Source organism: Panthera uncia (assembly GCF_023721935.1).
Source record: "Panthera uncia isolate 11264 chromosome A1 unlocalized genomic scaffold, Puncia_PCG_1.0 HiC_scaffold_17, whole genome shotgun sequence".
NCBI classification, from domain to species: domain Eukaryota; kingdom Metazoa; phylum Chordata; class Mammalia; order Carnivora; family Felidae; genus Panthera; species Panthera uncia.
Genome location: NW_026057577.1, coordinates 7,026,167 through 7,053,491, shown reverse-complemented (window position 1 = coordinate 7,053,491; position 27,325 = coordinate 7,026,167). Strand labels below are relative to the sequence as shown.

Below are 27,325 nucleotides of genomic sequence, written 5' to 3'. Positions count from 1 at the left end.
CCCAGGGCGGGTAATGAACAACAGCAGGGGCCCAAGGTAGCTCTACCCCAGGGTAGAGGGCCCAGGGCTAGAATTCTCACCTGCCCAAGTCTCAATTTCCCCATCTTGGAGAACTCTCCATGTGGCTACCTTTGCTGAGCTGGGTGAGCTCTGCCTGCACAGTGGGAACCCAGAGACCGTGGGATCCGGCCTGGGTTAGGACTGGCTGCTGGGCACCCTTCATCCCATCCCAGCCTGTTAGCATCTCCGGCAGGCTCAGGCCCCGGAGCCAAGGGAGAGCAGCTCCTGCTCGTGGCTGCACAGCAGGGCTACCCAGGCCATTCTGAGGGCCGTGGCAGTGCCCCCAGGCTGACCCTCAGGGGACAGACAGGAGCTTCCCTGTGTCTTACCTGGGTCCTTACCCCTGGTCTGAGTCCTCTGAGACAGTCCCTCTCAGGTTTTGGCCCTACCCCAGTGCTCTGGCCTCCTCCTCCCACTCTGTCAGGATGTGGAACCTCTATGATGCCTAGGCCCCCCAGGCCCAGCACCGCACAGAGGCCTGTGCCCTGGGACGCTGCAGCCCCAACCCTGTATGCATGAGAGGCCCTCACTGGTGACTCTCACCTGGGGGCAGGTGCAACTTGTAGAGTGCCTTGAGCTTCTCGGTCAGGTCCCCATGGTACATCCCGCCTGCAGAGGAAGGCCAGTGAGGAGGCATGCTGGCTACAGGGCACCAAAGCCCCACGGCCAGTCCACACTGGAGCACCTCCCCTTCCAGTGGGTTCTGGTGTGTCCCTCCTCATACCCTGACTCCCTCCTGGAGAGGTCCCGGAGTAAGCCCCAGGTCTCCCACTGTCCCTGGGCTTTCCCCTTCTCAGGCTCTGCGGACCCACCCTGTGCAGCCCTGGCCTGAGGGAGGGGTGGAGGAGGAGAAGACCCCACTAGACCCCTACGTGTTCCCCATGGGAAAACTGCCCTTTCTATATCAAGGATCTTGCTGCAGTGGGAAGACTGGCTGGGCTGGCATTTGGAGGCTTCTTGAGGAAGGGCCCTGGAGCTACTCACTCATTCCTGTCACAAACTCCTTGAAGTTGATCAGAGAGTCCTTGTTTTCATCCAGGAGCCGGAACATGCGCCCCGCCAGTACAGGCATGTGGGAGCCGCAGGCCCAGGGTGTCAGGCTGGCGAAGAGTTCCCGGAACTGGCCTGCATCGATACGGTACTGCTCCAGGTATGGCAGGCTGGGGTCCCGACGCACAGCCGTGGGGCGGCTGCTCCCCCAGTACTGACTTGCCAGGTGCTTGGCCTGTGGAGGGCACGGCCTGGTGAGATGGCCTGGCCTCCCAGAGCCTGGGCGGTTAGGACTGCCAGGCTGGCCAGCGAGTCCACCCTCCTCTTCTGTCTGAGTCTGAAGGGCACTGGGGTGGGGAGCACTAGGCCAGACATGGCATCTCAGGGAACCTCCCACATTGGTACCACCAGCCTCTTGTTCACACATGCAGGAACTGAGACATAGCGGGTGAGAGGTAGCACTGACTGGGCTGTTCTGACTGGAAGGCTCATCACAGTGGCCACCCTGGCTGGTAAACCAGAGGCAGATGGGAACCAATAACAAGAAGTGTGGACTGTGTTGTTTCTGCCTGCTCATCACAACTTTTCCCCTTCTGGTAACAGCACCTGAAATCTTTTTGGAGACCGCCTCCTGTCCTATCCTCAGGGCGTGGGACAGGCACATGGCCTAGTTAGTTTTGGCTCAATAGTAATAACCCTCCTATAGCCACAGCACCTAACTTGAGTCCAACAATTCACCCTGGACTTTTTGCTAAAACTACTTAGAAAGAAAAAGCTTTTTCCCTTGAGAGAACAGGATGACCCTGGAGCTTCTGAGGACAGTCCTGCCATTCTTAAACCTGCCTGCATGTTTAAGCACCTGGATCCAGCCATGCCTGAAGCTGTAAACTTCCTAGACTTTCCAGTAACATGAGCCAATGCTTTCCCTCTTGTGTAAGCTGACTAGAGTGGGCTTTCTGCCACTTTAAGAAAGCGTCCTGCCTAAACTCCATGGAGAATTAAATTCTACCATGTGAGGTTTGTGGTAACTGCATCTGAGGACATTTTTAAATCGATGTCTCTTCTGGCAGGAGGTTGCTGCACTGAGGACACATTTAGGGGACTGGGATGGGGTACTGGTTCTGCCCTTGCTCTAGGCTGTCACCTTAAACACCATGTAAAGGTCCTCCAGCTCTTCAATTGAGAAACCAATGTCCCCAGGTATAGCTCGGACCTAGAAGGAAAGAGAAACAGGATGTACCGATGGATTCTCAAATTCTAGCTCTTTGACAGAATTCCCATGTGGATGAAGGTTAAGACACAGACCACCCTCTTAATGTTGCCAGCTGGCCAAGCACACAATGGCAGCCCATTCAGGAAAGAAGGTGTGGACCACACAAGTATCCCTGGTCACCTATCCTGTTATTCAGTCTACACTTTCCAAGCTCCGTGCTGAGCATGGTGGGGGGAGGGAGGCCTGTCTGTCCTGATGCCCAGTCAGGTACACAGGGTGAGGGGCATTTAGTGACTGCTATCTGAATCTCTGGAAAGACTCTGGCCCTGGCTTTTTGGCAGGCGTCCTAGAACCTGCCAGTAAATTCTCTCGCCAGAGCTAGGGAGGACAAAGGCTTGTAGGGGAGGCACAGGGGGCTGGGTGGGTGGAGGGCGGCTGAGTGTTGCTACCCAGGGGCAGGTACAAGCCCAGGCTGGAGGGCTCAGCCCACAGTAGGATGACACTTGGTCTTTTGGCTCTGAGGTGTCAGAGTTTTGCAGTATCAACCTGGGAGCAGAACACCGTGACCACAGAACAGTGACCAGTCCTCTCCCACCTCCCCAGATCTGCACCTTCACTCCTGGAATCCAGACTCATACAGGGCAGCACTAGGGGGCTCTGCACCTGGCCCTGTGGGCAGGTGAGGAGATAGCAGGGCAGGAGCAGCCCACCTAGATCACTGCCCCCACCCCTGCCAGCAACCTGTGGCCACTGGAGCCCAGTCGATCCGTACCACGCTCCTCTTGGCCGTATCCTCCAGGGACTGGATCACTTTCAGCCTCTGCTTAAACCGCATCTGTTCAATGTCGTCGGCCCTCAGGCTGCTGAATTTCTACCGGCCAAAGGTGATTCCGTGAGATGAGGCAGAACCACAGAGCAGAGAACTGCTACCAGCCACGGCCGCCCACACCCACATGCCCGGGTGGGGCAGGCTGGCCAGACAGCCCTGGAGGGTGCTGACCTCATATGACACCTTCAGGAGGTCGAAGATGTCCACCTCTGTGGGAGGGTCATCTCCACTAGTCAGCAGGGCATGGAGGTGTGGGATAGGAGGAGAAACACTCTGCTTATTAACCACATTATCCAGGTATCTGTAAGGATTAAAGAACAGAAGTTGGACCACCCACAGGCAACAGGGATGTCTTACCTACTAAGTGATGTGGAGGGACCTAATTTGCCTAGACTCCCAATTAATAAGCAAGTGTGCTGAGGAGGGGGCAGCCTCCAGGAGAGCAAGAGATGAGCCAATGACTCTGCAGCAGGGGAGGGGAGAGCCATGCCCCAGAGGATGTCCTGGCAAATCCAGGATCCCCCTGGAGGCGGCAGAGAGGCCTCGCCTCTTGTGGGGCCTGAGCACTAATTCTGGGAAGCCAGGCTGTCCTCTGGGGGTCCCCTGCATGGGGGCCCTTTTTAAGCCCAGACCCTAGCACACTAGGAGAAAGGTTTGTCCCAGCTGGAGGGATGACATCTTCCTGGGCTGGCTCAGTGGGCAGGTGGCGGCGTCCTTGGCAGGTCTGGGTGGCCAGGAGTGTTCCAGGATGGACAAATACAGACACATGGCCAGCATGTGGGCCTGGGCCGGTGTGAGGCCAGGGCTGGGGCGGGGGGGGGGGGGGGTTTCTGGGTGTAAGGGGCTTGAGGGCCAGGCTGGGGGACTCAGTTCCTTTGTCCAGAGGACAACTACTATAGTGGCATGGGGAGCCACAAGGTCAGACTCTGAGGAGAGCCCTGTGGGTGCTGGTGGGTGGGGCTGGAGCAGGGAAAACAGTAATGAAGCAGGCCCAGGGCCCAGGGCAGAGGTACTGTACGCGTGCACTGAGATGGTATGGGTGGAGAGGAGGGGCTGGATCACAGAGAGTCTACGAGGATGGGCTGCAGGGGCTGCGGGAGGAGGTGGTGGCCAGGATGACTCTGGGCCTTAGGTGACAGTGGTTAGAGCAAGCCCAGCATGGGACCCTCCATCTAGGTGAAAGTGATGGGGAGTGAGGTTGCTGAGCTGGGGAAGGCGCCATCAGGACTGCTTTGAGAGAAGAGCAGATGCTCAGCCTTTGCTAGAGGCTGGAGGCCATGCTGTTCCAGCTGCCTTTTGCCCCCCAGGTCCTCCAGCCCAGTGTGCTCTGGTCCACCACCCATTTTATCTGCTCCCAGAGCTATCACTGCCCAGTGCCATTCTGTCTCCCATCAGAAAAGAGGTTGTCCCCTGCCACCTGGAGTGTGCTTGGTGGGCACATCACTGAATGCTGAGTGAGGCATGCACAGGGGTGCTGAGGGGTCAGGTTCTGCCACCCGTGGGGGTGCCGGCCAGCAGCCCCGCAGGAGGAGGGTATCCGGCTCGGTCACCTGCCCAGGACGGTCATGGCCTCGCCCTCGTCGCTGCAGCCCAGCAGCTGCTCCATGTTGGCATCCAGGATGGCCAAGGCCACCTGCAGGATCACCTTGATGCCCTCGTAGAAGAAGCAGTCAACAATGACCACAGCGCTCTCGAAGGGCATGACGCTGAGGAAGAGGGTCAGGAACCAGGAGAGTGAGATGCTGGAAATCACCCCCAGGTCCTGCATCTTCTCAGAGAGCTGGGGCAGGAAGTCTCTCGTCAGCTCTTCAAAGATGCCTTGATCCACCAGGGCCCCTGGGGAGAGGACGAAGGGGTCTGAATGATAAGCCTGTTCCTGGCTCAGGCAGGTCCTCATGGGGGCGGGGGGGGGGGTGCCAGGGTGAGATGCAGGAAGTCCGTCTGATCCTTGGCCAATTCCGCTTACACGGAGGGCTGGAGGGGGTGGAGTGGAGAAGACAGGAAAGAAAAACACGCTGCGGGGTTCCTTTCTACAGCTTCCAAACCACCATGTGAAAAGAATAATTTCTTCCACTGCGGTTGGATTTTCTTTTGGGGAAATACAGATTTCTCCCTTCTAGAAGTGTCAGAAGTAAACAGGGGCTTTGGGGGGGCTTCTGTGTGTTCTGCCCTGAAGCTTGTGAACAGATGTGCTTATAATGGACCCCAAGAGGGGAGACCCCCAAAACCAAATGGTAGGGGAAGGACATCTCAGAATAACAGACTTAATTATATAATGTAATTAAACACATTTGCCAGTGCATTTTCATTTAATAGCACCAATTCTACTGGCTGTGCTCATAATAGTTGAAGCTGGGTTTACAGGTGCATGGGGATGTACTACATGCTCTGGCTGTGATACTGGAATTTTTGTACAATAAAAAGACTTACGGGGCACCTGAATGGCTCAGTCAGTTAAGTGTCCAACTCTTGATTTTGGCTCAGGTCACGATCTTGTGGTTCGTGAGTTCGAACCCTGCATCGGACTCTGTGCTGACAGCGCGGAGCCTGCTTAGGATTCTCTCTCTGCCCCTTCCCTACTTGCTCTCTATCAAAAATAAATAAAAATAAACTTAAAAAAAAAGGCTTAGGAAGAGTTGGATGGATGAGAATTTAGGCCTCAGGCTCTCCTTTAAAAACCACTGACTGGGTAGTATCTTCTCATTGCCAGCCACTCCGAGGGCAATGTGTAAAGGCTCGGTGAGATGGTAGGGGTCTGTGTTTGGGTCTCCACTTTCTAGCCTCTTCATCCGTAGAAAGGGAGCCGTGACTGTCTGCAGCCTGTTGCACATCTGTGAGGCCTCCACTCACTTGTGCTGTGTGCTCAGTGGAGAGCCTGGCACAGGGAGGCCGCTACCCCTGCAGGGAAAGCTGGGCCGCAGGCACTCACCTACCACTCTGGTGTTGTAGTAGTCGGGCAGCATGCGCTCACAGAGGGCCACCAGCAGCCAGAAGGCCTCTTCCTCGCTGCCATAGAGCAGGAGCACTGAGGTGACGATGTTCATGGCCTGTGAGCACAGAGACAGCAAGGGAGGCTCCCGGAGCTGGCCACTGCATATAACTAACTGACCGTTCCCCCACCCAGTGTCCTGCATGGCCTCCCACCCAACTCCAGGCAACTTGCCAAAAGGCAATTTGCAGGAAATCGATTGGACAAAAACCATCTGCCAAGTCCCTCAAGTCGAGCCAGTGGGCACTTGGAAAGCTGAAGAGGATATAAGCATGTGACGCTACTTCTTCAGAGTGGTTTTTAGTGTCGGAGGTGTGACACGGGGCCAGGAAGATGTGTAAGTGAGCCGCCCATGACAGCTACATGGCAGCAGGGCGGCCGAGGCCAAATGGGACCGTACACGGCCTGAGCTGATAGACAGGCTTGTAAGAAGAACGCTTTGGTGGTGGTGATTATCTTAAAAATTCTTTAAAGCCAGCGCCCTGACTTTCCGTGAACCGGCGACACGTCATGCAGAACACTGGTTTTATAGAAAGTGACCTTTGAGGAGGTGGCATGCTCTCTGAAATCCAGATTGCAGTCTCAGGGAAACAGAAAGCCATGTGACTGGGCCAGGAAAATGTCCCCTGTATGTGAAATCAAATGCCACAAGAAATGCAAATCAAAACCACCATGAGATGCCACCACACTCATGCCATTAGGACAACTCTTATCAAAAGACCAGAAAGCAAGTTTGGTGAGGATGTGGGGTTACTGGAACTCTCGTGCACTGCTGGTGGGAATGTAAAATGGTGCAGCTGCTGGGAAACACTATGGCAATCCCTAAAAAAAAAAAAATTAAAGGCAGAATTACCATTCGATCCAGCAATTTCACTTCTGGGTATACACACAAAAGAAATGAAAGCAGGGACAGGAACAGATACTGCACACGCATGCTCACGGCGCATTATTCACAATAGCCAGAAGGCAGAAGCAAACCTAGCGTCTGTGTACAGATGGATGGATAGACCAAGTACGATATATACACAGAATGAATATTATTCAGCCTCCAAAAGGAAGGAAATTCTGACATGTGATACAACACAGATGAACCTTGAGGACCCTGTGCGAACGAAGCCAGCCACGGAACGACAAACAGTGTGTGACTGCATTCAGATGAGGCACTTAGGGCAAATCCATCGAGATGGAAAGAAGAAGGGGGGCTGCCAGGGAGGTTGTTTTCAGGAGTACAGAGCTTCAGTTTTGCAAGATGAGAAGAGTTTTGGAGATGGATGGTGGGGATGGTTGCACAATGACACACTTCACGCCACTGAAGCGTACGCTTAAGACGTTGTATACATTTTACCACAAACACTAAACAGTCAAATGCTCCAGGACCCAGGCCAGGGCACACAGAAGAGCAAGCAATTAATACTGTTTCTGATTACACCTCTATCTGTGATCGGGCTTTTCCCGGGGGGTCGGGGGGCACAGTCACAGTCTGTGAGGCCATCGCTAAGGTCCAGGGCGCCAGGCTCTGCTTATAGGAGCTGCTGGTGAGAGATGTGGTCTCTGGGCCTGGCCAATCCCCTTTACCTGACAGTAGCCGATGGTGGGGTTTCGGAAAGCGTAGGCGGTCAGCACCCGCCGGAGAGCAGCGATCCCGAGCTCGTTCTGGAAGGCGGGGTGCTCAGGCATGGAGCGGTGGAGATCTCGCTCAATCTCCTCCGTGGCCAGGCTGTACTTCCCTGTGGACTTCTCCACCAGCTCCTCGTAGTAGCCAGGGTGAGTCACCATCTCATTCCAGGCCCCTGTGGAGACACAGCTGCCAGCTGTCTCTCTCTCCTCCTCCTCCCCTCCTGAGACCGTGGGGGCAGTGACAGGGCAGGCTGGAGATGTCAATGCACCACAGAAGAGAAGTGTAACTCTGGGGTCCGTTAAGAGGGGTGAGACAAAGGTTCCCTCGTGACTGCTCCTGGGAGGGGTTGTCCCCACCAGAGTTTAAACAGCATTCTCATGAAACTGTCCAAGTGGCCAAGGAGAGTGTATGCTGTCAGGGCCTGTCCCAAGGAGAGGAGGCCTCAGGGGACCTGCCTCTCACTGCAAGTGGGAAGGTACCAGCCGGGAGACGGCATCCTGTCCTTGGTGTCTGCTCCCCACGGTGGCTCTCCTGACGTGGGCCCCTCACAGACGAGAGCCCCCTTTCGGCCTTGTAAAGGGCTGGCCGTTCCCGCCTGGGTGACTAGTGGAGCTCTCATGCAGGGGCCCCCGAGGATCCGGGCCGAAGCTGGGGCAGCTCACCAGAGAAGAGGAGCCACAGCTCTCCCCGGAGGCTCTCGGGGATGCCTTTCAGCACCAGCTCCCGCGTTCTGGCCGTGCGGTACATGCACATACCACGCCCGTACTCAAAGAAGTGAATGTTCCATGACTCCTCTTTCATCTTCTCCTTAGCCTGGGGGAGAAGCAGACGGGGTCTGTGAGCACCAGTCAGCCGGGGGCTGAGGTGCAGGTGTTGGGCCCTCCTCCATCTAGAATGAAGATTTACAAGGGCTCCTGATAAAAATGCCGAGGGCCCAGGCTGGGCTTGGCACAGCACCAGCCGCAGGCGTCAGGGAAATGAACCTCCCTGCAGAAGCCTAGAGACTGTGGTGACCGGCTGTGCCCCTTGGGTTAGGCAGGATGTCCCTGGCCTCCTCCCAGGCTGGGTCCTACATGGCAGTGGAGTCCATGCTCTGGCTCACCCCCTTGGCCCCCAGGTCCTCCATGGGCGAATTTCTCTGGAAGAGTTTGAGTAGACCCTGGGAAGAGGTCGGTGCATCCTGCACGCTGGAGCTTTGGCGACCACCAAGGGGTGTGGAGGGACTGGTGAGCTGATCTGACGCCTTTGGAGGAGCTGGGCAAGGCTGAAAAACACAACACAGAAGGGAAGGCACCCGGTGAGTGAGCCCCCTGTGGGGCCTCTGACTTGCACATCAGTCACAAGTGCTGGCTGCTGGACTGAGGTGGGTGGGAAGTATGGGCAGAGAAGCACCAGGTCTGGCCGAGCAGGAGGCCATGCTGTGGCCCAGCAGGACATCCACGCTGTCCTCCCTTCACCAAGCCCTTTCACAGTGGCTGATCTCTTAGGGGAAGGTCCTAAGGCCCATGCTGCCAGGCCTTCTCTGAGGTCAGGGCCCGGAGCCCCTGTGTGCCCCTCAAGGGCCTGGTTGGCGGTGCTTGTTGCTCCCTGGAGCACCTTCCTCACTCCAGCCTCTGGGGTACAGACCCTGCTGAAGGGGCAAGTACATCTGCCCAGATTGTCCCCAGATGGCGGCCGTAGTAGTGCTGCCCGACGTTTGAACACAAGGCCCCTGGTCACAGGGATCAGCTCATGCTGGGATTGTCAGGAAAGTGCAGTGGGTCCCATGGATCCCAGGCGAGGAGTCATACAGGGAAAGTGGAGCAGAGGCAGGGCGACACTGGGGCCAGGTCGGCCAGCACAGTCCTGACCTGATGGCCCGGCCTGCCCTTTCCAGATCGCCAGAGTCCTGATTGAGGCCATCCCTTCTGCGCGTGCCCTTGATGACTGCCAATTGAGGGAAGGAGCCCTCTCCTGTCCTCTCTCCCTCAGGCGACCTGTCCACTGTGCCCTCAAGGTCCCCTCAAAGAAGGGGCTTCTGGAGGGCTAGTTATTGCCCCCAAAGCTCCCTGCTTCTGTCTTCCTCTGGTCCACACGTCTAGCGTGTGGTGCAGTCTTCAGTGGCCACACCACCTCTTTGCTCTGGACACCTATGCCAGCTTGAGGCTGGGTTCTCCTCACCGGTATGCAGTGGCTTCCAGCACACTAGGACTGGGTGTGTGTGAGGAGGAGTCCCGATCTCTGCCACGGGGTACACCCCCCACAGGGGCTAACCAGGAACAGGGCCTTATGTTAGAAGAGGGCCTCCTCCATGTAGGAGCCTGGCAATCCACTTTCCCACTGCACAGAGAGCCAAAGGGCAAGAGAAATGGACCCTGGTGTGGTTCTGGGAACATCTCAGTGTGGAGGGCAATGTGGGGCTGGCAGCAGGGAAGGGAGGCATCAGGGATGAAGGTCTGCAGGAGAACCCTAACCTTCAGAGCTCTTCCCCTGGTTTTCTAGAACCCGTCCCCAGGCAAACCTATCTCCTCAGGGAAGCACCGGCAGCTGTGACCCTTCAGGCACAGTGTGGGTGACACCTGACATCTGCCCCCTGCTTGTCCACTGTTCAGCCTGCAGGGACCTGAATTCCAGGCGAGCTTGATGTAATGGCCTGTGCTTATCTTGTCCCCTGGCCCAGGGGGTCAGGTGGTCCAGAGCTGGTGCCCATTCTGTCTATTCTCCCCTCAGCTTCCTCCCTGAGCACCTGCTGGTGGGAACAACACTGCTCTTAGGTGGACACATGTCACTGGCTCCCCTCTTGCCAGTAGCAGCTCCCCATTAAAAATTTTTTTAAAAATGTTTATTCATTTTTGAGAGAGAAAGAGACAGATAGAGCATGAGTTGGGGAGGGGCAGAGACAGAGGGAGACACAGAATCTGAAGCAGGTTCCAGACTCCGAGCTATTAGCACAGAGTCCAATGCGGGGCTTGAACCCACGAACCCTGAGATCATGACCTGAGCTGAAGTCGGACACTTAACCAACTGAGCCACCCAGGCACCCCAGCATGTGGGGGGCACATCTCTCTTCCCTCTGGGCCCCACACCCAATGGGCTCCACCAAGAACTGGGGTGATGGCCCTGAACTAATCAGCATTTCCTGCCCCTGGGCTCAGGGTGGGTTGAAGGCACTGCATCACCCAGGCGCCACCAAGGAAATGCTGTGGTAACCACAGGGAATGTCAGGAGGAGCCAAGGAGGATGCAGGGCTGCTGCCAGCATCCTGGTCTATACACCACCTGGGAACATTGCCCTCTTGGCAGAAAACCCAGTCCAATGGGGAGAGGCCTCTCTGGGGATAGGCGGCTGACTGCATGGACTTCTTGGCTTGTGAGCCAGTAAGCTCCTCCTCTGTGTGTCATGCTCCAGTCTGGGTCCTGTTGTCTGTGACCCCCCTGCCATGGTCCCATCCACCAAGTGGCAGGGGCAGGGGTGCTGGATGGCTTCCTGCAGTACCTCACTATCTCTGTGTTCCCTGTAAGAAAACCCTCTTCTTGGCTGTGGTGATGGTTTCACAAGGAATACATGTTAAACTCACCAAACTGTACTCTTTGGATATATATGGCATGTTGTATGTTAATTTTACCCCAGAGGTGCTGTTTTTAATAAAGACGGAAAAAAGGAAAAAAAAAAAAGAAAAAAAAAAGAAGAGAATTCTGCTAGGTTCCCATCCACAGTGCATCCTTCTGCCCCTGGCTGATTTCAGAAATTCAGAAATAGGGGCACCTGGGTGGCTCAGCTGGTTAAGTGTCTGACTCGTGGTTTCAGCTCAGGTTATGATCTCACAGCTTCGTGGGTTTGAGCTCCACATCGCAGCACAGAGCCTGCTTGGGATTCTCTCTCTCTTCCTCTCTCTCCACCCCTCCCCGACTTGCACTCTGTCTCAAAATAAATAAACTTAAAAAAATAAAAAGAAATTCAGAAATAAACTTTCACGACAAATCGCTCAAACCAGAGGGCACAACCCCAGTCCAGACCAACAGAGCCCTAATATAGAGATTCTGCTTCCTGCCTGAGGTTCCCCAAAGGGACCAGGACTGCGAATGGACTTATAGGCCACAGAGCACCTCAGAGGATCAAACTCTCAGTGCCAGAAAAGGAGACGGACTCAAGGATGTGGTCTTGGCAATGACCGTCCTGTGTGACAGTCACCAGAGCCACAGTGAGCTCACAGGCCGTGATGCCTGGGAGTCCTGCGTTTTCCTAGGCTAGTCCCTCCCCTTCCTGCAGCTGACCACCTCACACATTCCAGTGCAAATCTCGGGAGCCACCTGCCCACCTCACTTCCTGTGAATCAAATCTCAAACCTCTGGCGTCCTGTTTAACTGAGCGAGGAGCAATCTGAAGTCCATTACAGCCACGCCTACCAGCCAGCCTTCCTGCATGTGTGGCCTCGCAGGCAGGCCAGGTCTGGCCCCCTCCATTCTGGCTCCGAATCTCACCCCTCCACCTCCAGGACCTTCCTCTAGGCAACTGGATGTAGCCAGAGCTGACCCCACAGACCCTCCTATGTGCCTCAACTGGGTGGTGCTCACACATTGTGTTCACTGAGCTACCACTTGTGATCTGTGCGCTTTTTAGAGTATATGTGTTATGCTCCAACTGAAAAGTGACCTCTTATTCTTGGCTGACTTTTATACAAAATTCTCAAAAGAGTTGTTTAAACTCACTGTATCCTTTCCCCCTCAAGTTTTTTTTTTTTTTTTTTTTTCCTAGAAAGTGTGCCTTTATGTTCTAATACCCACCTTTATAATAATATCTTTATCTAGTACCCTGGTCCGTCCTTTCTAGACCCTGTTGACTCCCTGCTATGGGCAATACTGAAATTAGTGAGTAACCCTTTCCTCCCCTCCCTCCTCTCTTTCTCTGCCAACATACAGTGATTTACTTTCACTCTTAGTTAACGAGGCAAGCAATGAGCTTTTTCTACTTTCCAGGCCTTCTTACCTCATGTTTTCATTGTATTATTTCTTGTCAGAGCATAGAAAATGTACACAGTGTCTGTCAATTTCATTCTCATTTGCTAGCCTGGTTTCTACAAATACATTCAACGTGCCCACCAGACCTTCAGTCAAAGCTTCTCCAAACGTCTCTGGGTTGTCTGAACATTGTTCTTAATTAGATTCTTCAAGAGTTGGTATATTTCTTAAATTCCTACATATTCTTTACTTACTGCCTGAACCTCAGTTTGCCAGATAGAAAATCTGTGAGGCATAATTTTTATTAAAAATTGTATATCTTAGAGGTGTTACTGTTTGTATAAAATGTTATCTGAAAGTCTGATCCCAGGGGCACCTGGGTGGCTCAGTCAGTTAAGCATCCTTCTGACTTTTTTTTTTTTAATTTTTTTTTTTCAACATTTTTTATTTATTTTTGGGACAGAGAGAGACAGAGCATGAATGGGGGAGGGGCAGAGAGAGAGGGAGACACAGAATCGGAAACAGGCTCCAGGCTCCGAGCCATCAGCCCAGAGCCTGACGCGGGGCTCGAACTCACGGACCGCGAGATCGTGACCTGGCTGAAGTCGGACGCTTAACCGACTGCGCCACCCAGGCGCCCCAGCATCCTTCTGACTTTTGATTTTGGCTCAGGTCATGATTTTACGGTTCGTGAGATCAAGCCCTGCATCGTGCTCTGCACTGAGAGTGAGAAGCCTGCTTGGGATTCTCTCTCTCTCTCTCTCTCTCTCTCTCTCTCTCTCTCTTTTCTGCCACTGTCCCCCGCTCACGCTCTTTTTCTTTCTCTCAAAATAGATAAACATTAAAAAAAGAAATAAAAGTCTGATCCCAGTCTGATTTTATTCTTTCATAAATGACTTGGTCTTTTTGGATTGGTTGTCCTCCCAATTTTTTCAAATCTTTATTTTTTATTAATGTTTATTTATTTTTGAAAGAGAGAGAGAGAGAGAGAGAGAGAGAGAGAGCGAGCACAGGGTAACAGCAGAGAGAGGGGGAGACACAGAATCTGAAGCGGGCTCCAGGCTCTGAGCTGTCCGCACAGAGCCTGACATAGGGCTTTAACTCATGAGCCATGACACGAAGACCTGAGCCAAAGTCAGGAGCTTAACTGACTGCGCCACCCATGTGCCCCTCAAGTCTTTAGTTTTTACCATGTTCTGTAACAATTATTGGTTATTCTGTACTGGTTTTCCCAGTCGTACAACAGGCCCTTCCACTGTGCACGTTCAAGTCTTTTTATACTCAGAAAAGTTTTCGTGACTGGTAGTTTCTATCAGTTGTTATTTTATCTATGCTCTTTGGTTTTCAGTTCCAGGGACCTACATTAAACATAAGTTGGATCTTCTTTGCCTGACTTCTATACTGTGGCTTTTGGCTATTTTTTTCTCTTTCTTCACTTGTTTTGCCCTCCTCTGACCCCCAACCCTCCCTTATCCTTTGATATCTATTCATTGTTGCATTCTCCTTGTGCAATACTTATTTTTCTTCCTTTCTTTTTTATTATTTTTTAAATTTTATTTATTTATTTATTTATTTATTTATTTTTTCAATATATGAAATTTATTGTCAGATTGGTTTCCATACAACACCCAGTGCTCATCCCAAAAGATGCCCTCTTCAATACCCATCACCCACCCTCCCCTCCCTCCCACCCCCCACCAACCCTCAGTTTGTTCTCAGTTTTTAAGAGTCTCTTATGCTTCCTTTCTTTTTTTTAAGTAGGCTCCACACCCAGCATGGAGCCTGATGCAGGGCTTGAACTCATGACGCTAAGATCAAGACCTGAGCTGAGCTCAAGAGTCAGACACTTAACTGAGCCACCCAGGCGCCCCTGTCTTTTTTGTATGTGATACTTATTTCTGAAATATTTCTGTAGTTTTTTTCTAATTCTTTTCTGACTCTTGTCAACTCTCTTTTCTTTTGACTGGTCACTTTGTTTCTGATCTTTCTAAAAGTTCTATTTATACCATTCTTCAGTAGTTTCTGTCATTTCTAATTCTTTAAAAAAATTTTTTTTTAACGTTTATTTATTTTTGAGACAGAGAGAGACAGAGCATGAATAGGGGAGGGGCAGAGAGAGAGGGAGACACAGAATCTGAAACGGGCTCCAGGCTCTGAGCTGTCAGCACAGAGCCCGACGCGGGGCTCGAACTCACGGACCGTGAGATCATGACCTGAGCCGAAGTCGGACGCCTAACCGACTGAGCCACCCAGGCGCCCCTCTAATTCTTTTTAGATCATTTTGAAATATTAGGGTACAGTTTTCATCTGCCTTGGAGGGATACTGTTCTGATGTGCTTTCATTGTCTGTGGAAGGTTATTTGGTTCATTTCCCCCCCAATTATACCGTTGTATAGAGTGCAATCACAATCTTCTGTTGCTTGTGTTTAAATGATATAGATTCTTCTGCACTTTCAGGAGGATGTCATACATGTCAGGAGATGTGGGTCCGGGTAGCTTTCTGCACTGAGCCATTAGTGGGGTCCATCTTCTGCTGTACCTCTCTGTGGAGCCCTCTCCCTTTAGGACTTCCTGATCCATCTCCGCTACTGTCAGAGGCTTCTCTCTGTTTTACCCCCTGGGTTCCTGCCCTGCTCTGTCCCAGGTCTGAGGGAGGGCTCTTTCTTGTTGGGAGTTGTCATTGGTGTTTCAGATCCTTTACTGCCTCAGCACAGCTGCTGACTCTATATCCAGTTAGAATAATGCTACCGTTGGTGGTTTGACCCCATCTACTTGTAGCTAACGCTTCCACCTGCTTTTGTTGAAAACAAAACTTCCACTCTTAAAGTTGGTCTGGGCCTTTTCCTGAGGAAACTTGGTAAGATTTAGAAGTGACCCTGCTCCCGCCACCTTGTGCCAGTTAAAGGCCACTCCAGTCAGGCTTTTCTTCCTGTCTTTCCACTGAGCAACTCTCGTCAAGGCCACTATGACCTCTGTTTGTTCTCTTCAGTAGTCCGTTCTTAGTGTTCATTATGCTTGACGTCACACTTCATACACCCTAAACTGAATTCTTACAATTTTGCTCTTCCTGCATCTTCCCCAGGTCCTTAAATGGTGGCTTTATTCTCTAAGCTGCACAGTCAACGCTACAGCATCATTTCTTTGTAACCCCCCCTCTTTCTCCCATACCCAGTATCAAACCCAAAAGTTTAACCTCAGATCTACTTCCAAAACGTATGTGATATACAAACACTGCACAATCCAAAAAGGAAATCAACAAAACAATTCCATTTCTGACAACATGGAAAAGAATAAAAGTGCTTAGGGATAAACCTAGTCAAGGAGGTCAAAGACTTGTTGGCTGAAAACTACAAAATCTTGCTGAAAGAAATTAAAGAAGGCATAAAATAAACAAAGACATTTTGTGGTCGTGGATTAGGGGAAATAAGATTAAGATGTCAATACTCCCCAAAGTGATCTACAGATTCAGTGCAGTCCCCATCAAAACCCCAATGACTTTTTTTTTAATTTTTAATTTTTAATTTTTTTTGAGGTTTTTATTCATTTTTTGAGAGACAGAGAGAGACAGAGTGCAAGCAGGGAAGGGGCAGAGAGCGACAGAGACACAGACTCTGAAGCAGGCTCCAGGCTCTGAGCTGTCAGCACAGAGCCCAACGTGGGGCTCAAACCCACAAACCGCAAGATCATGACCTGAGCCGAAGTCGGCCGCTTAACCGACTGAGCCACCCAGGTGCCCCCCTGCCCCAATGACTTTTATGCAGAAAAAAAAAAATCTATTAAAATTCATATGGAATATCAAGGGCAGGACCACAAAAAGCCATAACAATAGCCAAAGAAAATGAAGTTGGAGGTTTCATACTTCCTGATTGAAAAATTTATTATAAAGCAGGGGCACCTGGGTAGCTCAGTTGGTTAAGCATCTGACTCTTGATATAGGCTCAGGTCATGATCTCACAGTTGTGGGATGGAGCCTCGGGTCAGGCTCTGTGTTGACAGTGCAGAGCCTGCTTGGGATCCTCTCTTTCCCGCTTGCTCTGCTTCTGCATCCTCTCTTTCAAAATAAATAAACATTAAAAAAATTACTATAAAGCAATAGTTAAAACAATGTGGTACCGGCATAAAGACATACAGATTAATGGAACAGAACTGAAAGCCCAGAACTGAACCCTCGAATATATGGTCAAATGATGTGTGACAAGGGTGCCAAGACTGTTTAAGGGGAACAGGTTAAGTTTTTATTGCAAATGGTGCTGAGAACTGGATATTCACATGCAAAATGATGAAGCTAGACCCTTACCTCACACCATACATGAAAATTCACTAAAAACTGGAGCACAGACCTAAATGTAAGAGCTAAGCCAAAAAACTCTTAGAACAAAACACAGAGAAAAAGCTTCATGACATTGGATTGGCAATTATTTTTTGGATATGACATCAAAAGTGCAAGAAATAAATGAAAAATAGATAAATTGCACCACATAAAAATTTAGAACTTCTGTGTATCAAAAGGCATAATAATCAAAATGAGAAAACAACCCATGGAATGAGAGAAAATGTTTGCAAATTATGTATCTGATGGGTCAATATGCAGAATATATAGATAACTTCTCTAACTTGACCACAAACAACCCAATTTTAAAAAAGGTGAAGAAGGGCTTGAATAGACATTTTTCATAGAGGCTAAACAAATGGCCAGTAAGACATGAAAAGATGCTCGGTATCACTAATCACTGGGGAAACGCAAACCCAAAGCTCAATGAGATACCACTTCACATCCATTAGAAAACTCAGAAAATAACAAGCATTGGCATGGATGGGGAGAAACTGGAGCCCTTGGGCATTGCTGGTGGGAATGTAAAATGGTAGAGTCATTGTGGAAAAAGGTATGGCAAGTCCTCAAAACATTAAACACTGAATTACCCATTGACTTCTTCCCAGCAATTCAACTTCTGGGTATATCCGTATGAACTGGAAGCAGGGTCTTGAAGAAATATTTGCACACCCACTCACAGCAGCATTACACAATAGCCAAAGGGTGGAAGGAAACCAAGTGTCCATCAAAAGATGAATGGCTAAGCAACCATGGTATAAACATACAATGGGATATTATTCAGCCTTAAAGAGGAAGGAAATTCTGACATGTGCTACCATGAGGATGAACCTTGAGGACATTACATTAATAAGATCAGCCAGTCACAAAAGGAACTCTTATAAGACGCACCTTGGGCAGTCAAGTTCATAGGAACAGAAAGGGGAGTGGTGGTTCCCAGAGGTGGCAGGGAAGGGGGATAGGGAGTGAGTGTTTCAGTTCTGCAAGATGGGAAGAGTTGATGGACAGATGGGGGTGGTAGTGATGGTTACACAAGATGTGAATGTACTTCACACCACTGAACTGTACACTTAAAAATGGTTAAGATGGTGGTGTGGTGGGGTGCCTGGGTGTCTCAATCAGTTAAACGTCCAACTTCAGCTCAGGTCATGATCTCACAGTTCGTGAGTTCAAGCCCCAAGTCAGGTTCTGCAGTGACAGCTTGGAGCCTGATTGGGATTCTTTGTCTCCCCCTCTCTCTGCCCCTCCCCCACTCACACTATCTTTGTCTCTCTCAAAATAAATAAATAAACTTAAAAAAACGGGTAAGGGGTGCCAGGGTGGCTCAGTCGGTTAAGTGGCCAACTTTGGCTCAGGTCATGATCTCACAGTTCACAAGTTCAAGCCCCATGTCAGGCTCTGTGTGGACAGCTTGGAGTCTGGAGTTTGCTTTGGATTCTGTGTCTCCCTCTCTCTCTGCCCCTCCCCGGCTTGTGCTCTCTCTCTCAAAATAAACATTAAAAAATTTTTTTTAAAAATGGTTAACATGGTGATTTTTAGGTGATGTGTCTTTTACCACAATTGAAAAACAAAAAAGTACACCCTGAATTTGACCACCTCTTACCAGCTCCACTGCTACCTCCCTCGACCATGGCTCTATTGTCCCACGTCCTGACTACTGTAACAGCCTTCCAACTCCGCTTCTGTTTTCGCCACTCTCTAGTCCAGCACTGTCCAGGAGACACAGAATGAGAGCAGTGTGGGTAATTTAACACAGTCTAGGAGCCATATTAAAAAGAGTGAGAGAAATTGGTGAGATAAGTGTTAGCAACATATTTTATTTGATCCAATATAGCCAATATATGATTATTCCAACACAGAATTCATAGAAAACGTTACTGAGATCTCTTTTCATTGCAAATCTTCAACCTCTGGTGTCTAGTTTATGCTCATGGCACGTTTGGATTTGGACTAGCCACATTTTAAGGGCTCAAGAGCCACATGTGGTTTCTGTACTGAGGAGCTGCACCTCTAACCTGTTCCCAACACAAGGCGCCACAGTAGTTCTGTGAAAGCATGCACAGATTGTGTCGCTCCTCTGGTCAGAACGTGCTGACAGCTTCCTGTATTACTGAGTCAATGCTAACGTGCTTACAAGGTCTACAGGCTTCCATGCTCTGGCTTCCTGCCTCCTCTCTAACCTCACTTTCCACACTGGTCTTCGCTTGTCTCTGTAGCCTGTGCCAAGCTCAATCCCATTTCCGGGTCTTTGCACATGCTATGTCCTCTGCCTCCAACACTCTTTCCCCAGATACTTCATGGCTTGTTCCCTTCTTTCAAGCTTCTGCTTAAATGCCATGTGACTGGAGCCCCTCCTTTGTTTGCTTATTGTCTGTTTCTCTCACTAGAATATAAACTCTGTCTAATCTGTTCACTGTTCTATTCCCAGTGCATAGAATAGCACCTGGCACCTGATGGAAATGCAATAAAAATGTGTTGGGTGGGGGCGCCTGGGTGGCGCAGTCGGTTAAGCGTCCGACTTCAGCCAGGTCACGATCTCACGGTCCGTGAGTTCGAGCCCCGCGTCAGGCTCTGGGCTGATGGCTCGGAGCCTGGAGCCTGTTTCCGATTCTGTGTCTCCCTCTCTCTCTGCCCCTCCCCCATTCATGCTCTGTCTCTCTCTGTCCCAAAAATAAATAAAAAACGTTGAAAAAAAAAAATTAAAAAAAAAAAAATGTGTTGGGTGAATGATGACCATTTAGAAGGGGCCAGGGGCCTGTGCTTACTCTGGCCCGGCAGCCCTGTCCTTTGTGGTGCTGGGCCTCATGAAGGCAGCTCAACATGCTTGCTCATGTCCCTTTCCACTCAACCTAAACTTACTCTTCCCTTGAAATCCCAGATCAAGCCCAACTTCCTCTAAGAAACCTTTCTGAATGTTTCTAATGAACAGGTTCTGTCTGGCCCCTTCCCATCCATTCCTTACCTGCTTAATAACTTATTGAGAATTGATTACAGGGGTGGAAAATTTAAAGGTCTCTGTGGGCCAGACCAGGTGGGGGCTCTAGGGAGCTGAAGGCCATGTGCTACCTCTTGGCTCCAATGCCACCTGGTGGGAATGTGAGCGCTGTCATACCAGGGCCGCAGATTTTTCCAGAGAAGCCAAATATGTGGATTTTTATATGGACTCTTCTAGTCTTGAAGTGTTTTTACAAACTCAGATTGACCCACAGCACACACATCTTGTCATACCAGGAAGCAGGCAAAAATGACCAGGGTTGTGTCAAAAGGGCACAAATGAGAACCTCAGGGGGCTCTCTCCGGTCACAGATGGACTGAGGATAATAACTGTCATGGATCGAAACATATCAAGGCGCCAAAATCTGTAAGTTCATAATTACACTACAAAATAGACATAACAAATGGCATGATCACATCTGGAGGATGCTAGGGAACCGACTCATCATTTGAACAACTGGTGAATAAAAAAAAGGAAGGCTACAAGGTTTACTCTGCCTTTCCTATGCGAACTGTGCCTCAGGTAACTAGGTAGTTGATGAGGGGGCTCCTCTCAATATGGAAGTATTCCAGCTAATAAACAAAAGGAATGGCAGTAGTAGAGTGCCGCCATCTTACAATCCCTGATGAGTTACCAGATCTATACAGGGCTCGACAGTGACTGACAATGGCACATAACACAATGACCAGGTATTAATATAGCTCTTGGTGGAAGTATGTAGCTCCTCAATCATCCCACGTACAAGTAGATCTGCCCCCTAAACACACAAACAACTGAACTTGAATCTGATCTGGATCTCACTATCCAACTACCAACTGACAGAAAATAGGGGACAAAGGGACACATCAGGAAAAGCACAAATGACCCAATTCCTTCAACAAAACACTGCAAGAAAAATGAGAGATAGAGCAGAAGTCTACAGATAAAAAGGAATTTAAGAGACGTATCAATTGATCGCATGTGACTTATCTGTACTTCAATGCAAACGATCGAATAGTAAAAAGTTTGGGGAAACGTGAATACAAATGCAGTTGACCACTGAGCAACACGAGTTCCAACTGCACGGCCTCACTCACACACGGATCTTTTGGATAAATACAGTATTGTAAATGTATTCTCCTTTCCTTATGATCCTCCTCGTCTTCCTCTTTTTTTTTTTTTTAAAGGTTTTACTTTTAAATAATCTCTATACCCAACGTGGGGCTCAAACTCACAACCCCGAGATCAAATTGCATGCTCCAACAACTGGGCCAGCCAGGCGCCCCTCCTTATGATCTTAATGACACTTTCTTTTCTCTTACGTTATTGTAAAAATGCAGTATATAATACATATATAGATAACATACAAAGCATATGTTAATCAACTGTTTATGTTATTTGTAAGGCATCCAGTCAACAATAGGCTGTTAGTAGTTAAGTTTTTGAGGAGTCAAAGGTTATATGTGGATTTCTGACTGTGTGAGGGGTCGATGCCCCTAACCTTTGCATTGTTCAAGGTTCAACTGTCTTTGTTTCTTTTTTAATGTTTATTTATTTTCAAGAGAGTGCCAGAGAGAGAGAGATGGGGACAGAGGATCCGAAGCAGGCTCTGCACCGACAGCAGTGAGCCTGATATGGGGCCTGACCCCACGGACCATGAGATGATGACCTGAGCCGAAGTTGGGACACTCAACCAACTGAGCAACCCAGGCGCCCCTCAACTGTCTTTGATATTAAGGAATTATTGTGAATTTTGTTGGTGTAATAATGATATTGAAGGTAAGTCTTTAAAAAGGAGGCCTTGGGCACCTGGGTGGCTCAGTCAGTTAAGCACCTGACTTTTGATTTTGGCTCAGGTCATGATCTCATGGTTTGTGAGTTTGAGCCCCACATCATGCTCTGTGCTGACAGCATGGCACCTGCTTGGGATTCTCTCTTTCCCCCACTCTCTGCCTCTCCCCCACTCGCAATCTCTCTCAAAATAAATAAACTTAAAAAAATAAAAATAGATGAAAAGGAGGTCTCTCCCTGTAAAAATCCCTGAAAGATTGACAGAAGAAATACCAGTAAATAAACCCATGCTGGATAGGCCTTGATAGTGTAGCAAAAGTTCCTCACGGATGGAGATGAGGTTGGCTGGTCAAGCCAGAGAAGGTCTCTTATGTGGAATGGGACTTGGCGCAGACAGGTGAGGCTCAGAGGACTGGGGGGTGTGGTGGGGTGCAGAGAGGCCTGTGAGGTCAGGCAGTGTGTGGCTGGGATACCGGGATGGGTGCTAGATTAGGTTCTCCATCCTGCACCCAGAGGGTGCCCTCCCCACCTGAGGCCACAACAGGCACCATAAGATCAGACTCCAGCATGGAGGCCCTGGCCCTGGCCCCGATCCCCACCTCACGGCTCCCAAGGGGCCCTCTTACCTCTGGGGCCGGCTCCATGGTGCTGGCTTTTCTTCCCACTCCACTGCCACCCGGCTGCTTGGATGGCATCTTCTGGAGGAAGTCAGAGATCCTCTGAACTAAAAAATCACGATCTTTCAGGTTGGCAAACAAGAAGGTCATTTTGCTCTTGGTGCTAATGGACAGAGGACTGGGCAGGACACTGGAGCTGTCAGCTTTTTCAACAATAGTCACCTGAGAAGGCAAAAAAAAAAACCCCAACCTATTAGGCATCTGTGTCTTGGGACAGAAAGCTGAACAGTTTTGTATGTCTGAGACACAGCAGCCTCACATAGTTCTCTCCTGGCCAGGGTGCTGTGAGGGGTCAGGGGAACTCTCTGGGCCCCACTGCATTCATATGTGGACTCTGCTGCTTGCTAACATGTGACTCTGAGCAAGTTACGTGCACATCTAAGCCTCGTTTCCCCCAGTTGATGCGGGCGCGAGCATATCAGCCTTGCAGGGCTGTCATGAGAATGATGATGCAGAATGAAAGGTGCTCAGCCCAGCTGCTAGTCCATTTGATTTCCCAAAGATGTCCGGTTACTCTCTTACTCTAAAGCACAGTGAGTGGCCCTGCTTGCACTTGCTGACAGTGTGTCCTGGGTCCAGCTCTGACCTTGAGGCGTGTGGACAGAGCATCACAGGTGTGGAGGGTGCAAAAAGGACTTTGAAGGGATGCCTCTGCAGAGCCTGCAGCCCAGGGGCTGGACTATGGACATGTAGGTGAAGCATAGTTCTCACAGGTGAGTAGGGACCAAAGGGTGAGCTAGGACTCCATCAGGCTGCTTCGTGCCGAAGGCACCTCCAGGGAGGTACAGGGAGGTAGCAACTGAGGTTGAGAACTGGTAGAGCCAGGGGAGGAACTGAGGCAGACATCAGGGCAGAATTCCCAGCGAACACCCTGAGGAAGGGATGGGAGCAGCTTGACAAACAAGGAAAGGCTGGAGAAGCTGGGGCAAGAGTGAGGACGAGAGGGATGTGTGAGTGTGTATTATGTGCATCCCATATGTATCCCATATGTATGTATGTGTGCAAATGTACGTGTAGGAGTGCACACATGTGTTATGGTGTGTATGTATGTATGTATGTGTAGGTATGTGCATGAATGCATATAGGGGTGGTAATGTGTACGTGTACTTACATGCGTGCAAGATGCATGTGAGCGTGTGCGTGTGCGTGGTATATGTGCAGATGCATGTGGGTGTGTGTATGGTGTGTGTATATGTGGATAAGTATGTGTGCAGATGCATATGAGTGTGTGTTTGTGTGTGTGAGCACATCTGCATGCATGTAAGCTAAGACCTAAAAAGGAGTGAATGGTTCACTAAAGGTCCACAGGTCACAGCAGGCAGCTGGGGACTCTTCTAATCACAGGAGATGCTGGACGAGCTGGGGCAGGGCACTGACATGCTGTGGGAGGAGGGGACTAATGGGGTTCAGTGCAGGCAGCACCCTCCCGAGGAGGTGGCTGTGGAGAGGAAGGGACATGCTATGGTTGGGATGCGGGAACAAGGCCAGGTCAGGAGCAAGGACGGCTCCTGCTTCTGAGCTGAGCGGACGGACGGACGGACGGAATGTTGCTTCCCAAGGCTGCAACAGGAAGAGCATGTTTGGAGGGTGGGTGCAGAGTCAAGAGCCTACTGGGTGTGGGCACACAGCATGCTCTGAGTGGAAGGCCCTGTGAAGTGCCCTGGTGGGTGCAAGGAGGATCATCAGCACCAGGCCGGGTCTGTCCAGACTAGCTGCGGGGCCAGTCTCATCCCAAGAGCCCCAGACAGTCTGCCCCCGCCTCAGCCAGAGCTCTCTGCCATCAGAAATGGCAGGATCAGGGGTGTCTGGGTGGCTCAGTTAATAGACCAATTCTCAGTTTCGGCTCAGGTCATGATTTCATAGCTCATGAGTTTGAGCCCCACCTCAGGCTCTGCACTGACAGGGTGGAACCTGCTTGGGATTCTGTTTCTCTCTTTCAAAATAAAAAGTAAAACTTAAAAAAGAAAAAAAAGGTAGGATCATCAGGAGAAATAGAGCTGAGGCCTAAGGAGACCTCTGCACCCACCCCAGGTCTCAGGGCCAGGTCAGCACAGCGCCCAGGATAGACTCACGGGCCCAGTGCAAAAAGGGAACATGGTGTTAGGGGCTACCTGAGCCTTGAGCTTCTGGGTCTGTGGCTCTTTTGAGTCCTTTGCCTCTGACCTCCCTTGGGGAAACGAGGCAGCACATAGAACCCCCCACCCCTGCTCATAGCTGCACCTACAGTTTGAGTGCGTTGTACAAATGCAGGGAGGTGTCACTGTTCTGGGTTTTTAATAAAATCAAGATACTGTGATTTGGGTTATAACTGAAGAACCTTACTGGGCTTCCTAGAGTTGAACAGCCCGCCTGTTCTGCTGGGCCATGAGGAAGAGGAGGCCTGGGAACCTGCTGTGACTGTGGGGTCAGTGCTTTCCATCTGGGCAGGGGCCCTCTCCCTCACTTTCTACACCCTTCACGGCAGCACAGAACAAATGGCCTTGACTTCAAGGTCCCTGCGGAAGCCTAAGAGACCTGAGAAAAAACACTTCCGACAGGTGAGAGCTGTCCCGTCCCTGACAGGTGAAAGCTGACCCTTATCTGTGACAGGTGAGAGCTGCCCCCCATCCCTGACAGGTGACAGTGGACTTCCAGCCCTGCTGGAGCCAGAGTCACAGCCAAGGCAAGTGTTGGGAGAGGAACAGTGAGATGGCCTCCAAGAGTGACATGGTGGGGCTGGTGAGGGTCCATAGTCCTCCAAGCCCAGCCAAGGCAGGACTTTGCTCAAGTCCAACTGCAGGGCCAGGAAGGCAGGACTTGGGGACACTCACCTGCTGGACACCACTGGGATTTGACTGGAGAGGCACAGGGATTTGACTGGAGAGGACTTTCCTGAAGTTACCTCATGTCCCAGTGTGAGTGCTTCTGGCATGCCAAACCCCACCCTGCTCCCCAGCAGTCAAGGGGATCCCTGAGGGAACCTGGCAGCTCGAGGGGCCTGGCCCCAGTGCAGGGGCTCAGGGAAGTTGCTGACTTGCTCTGTACCCTCCGCAGGCCTGCCACCAGATGTCGTGGAGCTGGCATGGCACTGGGGGCTCACCTCCCGGAGGGGTATGATGAGGTGGCATGCGTCCTCCTCTTTGCTGGCAAAGCAGATGTAGTTGCTGGAGATGAACATCTGGCCAGGGATGTGCAGTTTGTTGAATGGGGTCCACAGCGTACAGCCTGTGTGGCCATCCAGGCGCTCGTCCCTGGGCAGCCGGAACGTGGCCCGGTAGCACTCATTCTTGGCTCGGGCATCCAGGTCTCTGGGAAACCAAGGTGGGGTGGGAGGAAAGGAGATAAGAGTGAGGACACAATATGCCTGCAAGGGGACCTCAGAGCCTTGGTTTCCACACGGGATTGGGCTCTTTGGGGTCATGCCCCAGAGACCTTCGAGTTCAATAAAACACACACAGCAGATGCCCATGTACCACGGGAGACATCTGCATGACCAGCAGAGGACATGTATGCAGCAAACAGTGTGCCTTTGGGCCGCAAGGGCTCTGGAGGACACCCACAGCTTGACAGGGCTTCATACGTTGCTTGCTCAGTGCTGAGGATGGACAGGGCCCCAGTGCCCAGGGGTTCCCCACAACTGCCCTGCATGCCTCTGCCCAAGGCTGCTACTTCTGCCAGGGAACACCCAGCCCCACTCAAACACCCAGAGGAGGACTCCCCAAGATGCCCTGTTGATGAATGCAAGGGTATGCTCGCTTATCTGATGGCCATGTGAAGTGGCCGCCTGGCACCCTGGTCCTGCCCCTTTGGTGGCTCTTTCCTTGGAAATATCTTTCTCCTTAGCCCCCCGGGGTAGAGGGGGCTGCCAGCAGCCTGAGCAAGGCCTGGCAGGCACACCCTGATGGACAGTGTCAAGTCCTGGCCCTGCTTGTTTCCTTTCTGGAAGGTTCCAGCAGCAACCCCATCACTCACATATGGAGAGTGACATCCTTGGATGGACGTGCTGGTCCTGAAGGTGTACCCCACGGTCTGGGCCAAGGCCATGGTCTCTGGGGGCAACCCAGGAAACAGCCAGGCGGGGATGAGGTCTTGGTACACGGGTATGAATCCGGGAACCCCTGAGCTCCCGGCCAGTCGTGCGGGTTTGCAGCTACAATTGAGGAACACAACGGTAGTGCTCCGGGGAGGAGGGCCAGCCATCATTACTGTCTACCAATCGCCAGCATATGAGCCCCTCCACCTCACAGGGCTTTGAGAAGTAACTCTTCGTGGTTAGTAGTAGCTATTTTTGGATGGCACCTCTGTGGACCTCATAGTGTCCTCCTGTCCCAAATACACCCCGAGAGGGGGGCGCGTCCCTCCCACCCCAGAGGGCCACTCACCGCTTCAGAGCCGAGATGTTCCTGTGTGGCCGGGAAGGCCGGGGCAGTGCCTTGTCCTCCAGGAAGCCCTCACTGTCCAGCAGCTGCCGCATGGCCAGGTTGGCCAGCTGCTCCATGAGCTTGAAGGTCTCACCAATGTTCAGGAACATGGAAAAGAAGAGCTCCTGGTCCCGGGTGTCCACACGGATGCTCTCGGGGAAGAGCAGTGTGGCATTCTTCTCCAGCCTTGTGACGTCTACCCATTGCACCACCAGGCTCACTGCATGCCCGCAGGACAGATACACCAGTGGGTCAGACGGGCCGGAGGGTTGGGCAGCACGTGCACCCACTGGGACAACCGCTCCCCAGGGAATCACTGACTGTGTGTCCCCGAGGGAATCACTGACTGTGTGTCCCCCATGCCTGAGCCTGGTTGTGCTGGGACATGTGATCCACATGGAGGGACCGGCCCCAAGAATATCTGGGGTGACTATGTGTCCCACAAATGATTGAAGGGTAACACAGATGAACATGGGAAGTGAGCTGAGACCCTGGTCCAGAGAAGCCCACCTAGTGG

The 27,325-nt window shown here is 51.2% G+C and overlaps 1 protein-coding gene across 3 annotated transcripts in view; it reads right to left on the bottom strand.

Moving 5' to 3' along the window:
• Positions 1-27,325, bottom strand: part of TBC1D9B (TBC1 domain family member 9B) — a 46,258-nt gene that overhangs the window by 5,755 nt on the left and 13,178 nt on the right. For all 3 annotated transcript variants that reach the window (XM_049648976.1, XM_049648974.1, XM_049648975.1), the window contains 13 exons: positions 26,770-27,028; positions 25,488-25,695; positions 22,358-22,570; positions 8,802-8,963; positions 8,362-8,512; positions 7,657-7,871; positions 6,022-6,139; positions 4,643-4,928; positions 3,264-3,393; positions 3,036-3,134; positions 2,195-2,263; positions 1,045-1,285; positions 604-669 (listed from right to left, as the gene is read on the bottom strand). In XM_049648976.1, coding sequence (XP_049504933.1) covers positions 604-669; positions 1,045-1,285; positions 2,195-2,263; positions 3,036-3,134; positions 3,264-3,393; positions 4,643-4,928; positions 6,022-6,139; positions 7,657-7,871; positions 8,362-8,512; positions 8,802-8,963; positions 22,358-22,570; positions 25,488-25,695; positions 26,770-27,028 — 2,217 coding nt within the window. The remainder of the gene's footprint in view (positions 1-603; positions 670-1,044; positions 1,286-2,194; positions 2,264-3,035; positions 3,135-3,263; positions 3,394-4,642; positions 4,929-6,021; positions 6,140-7,656; positions 7,872-8,361; positions 8,513-8,801; positions 8,964-22,357; positions 22,571-25,487; positions 25,696-26,769; positions 27,029-27,325) is intronic.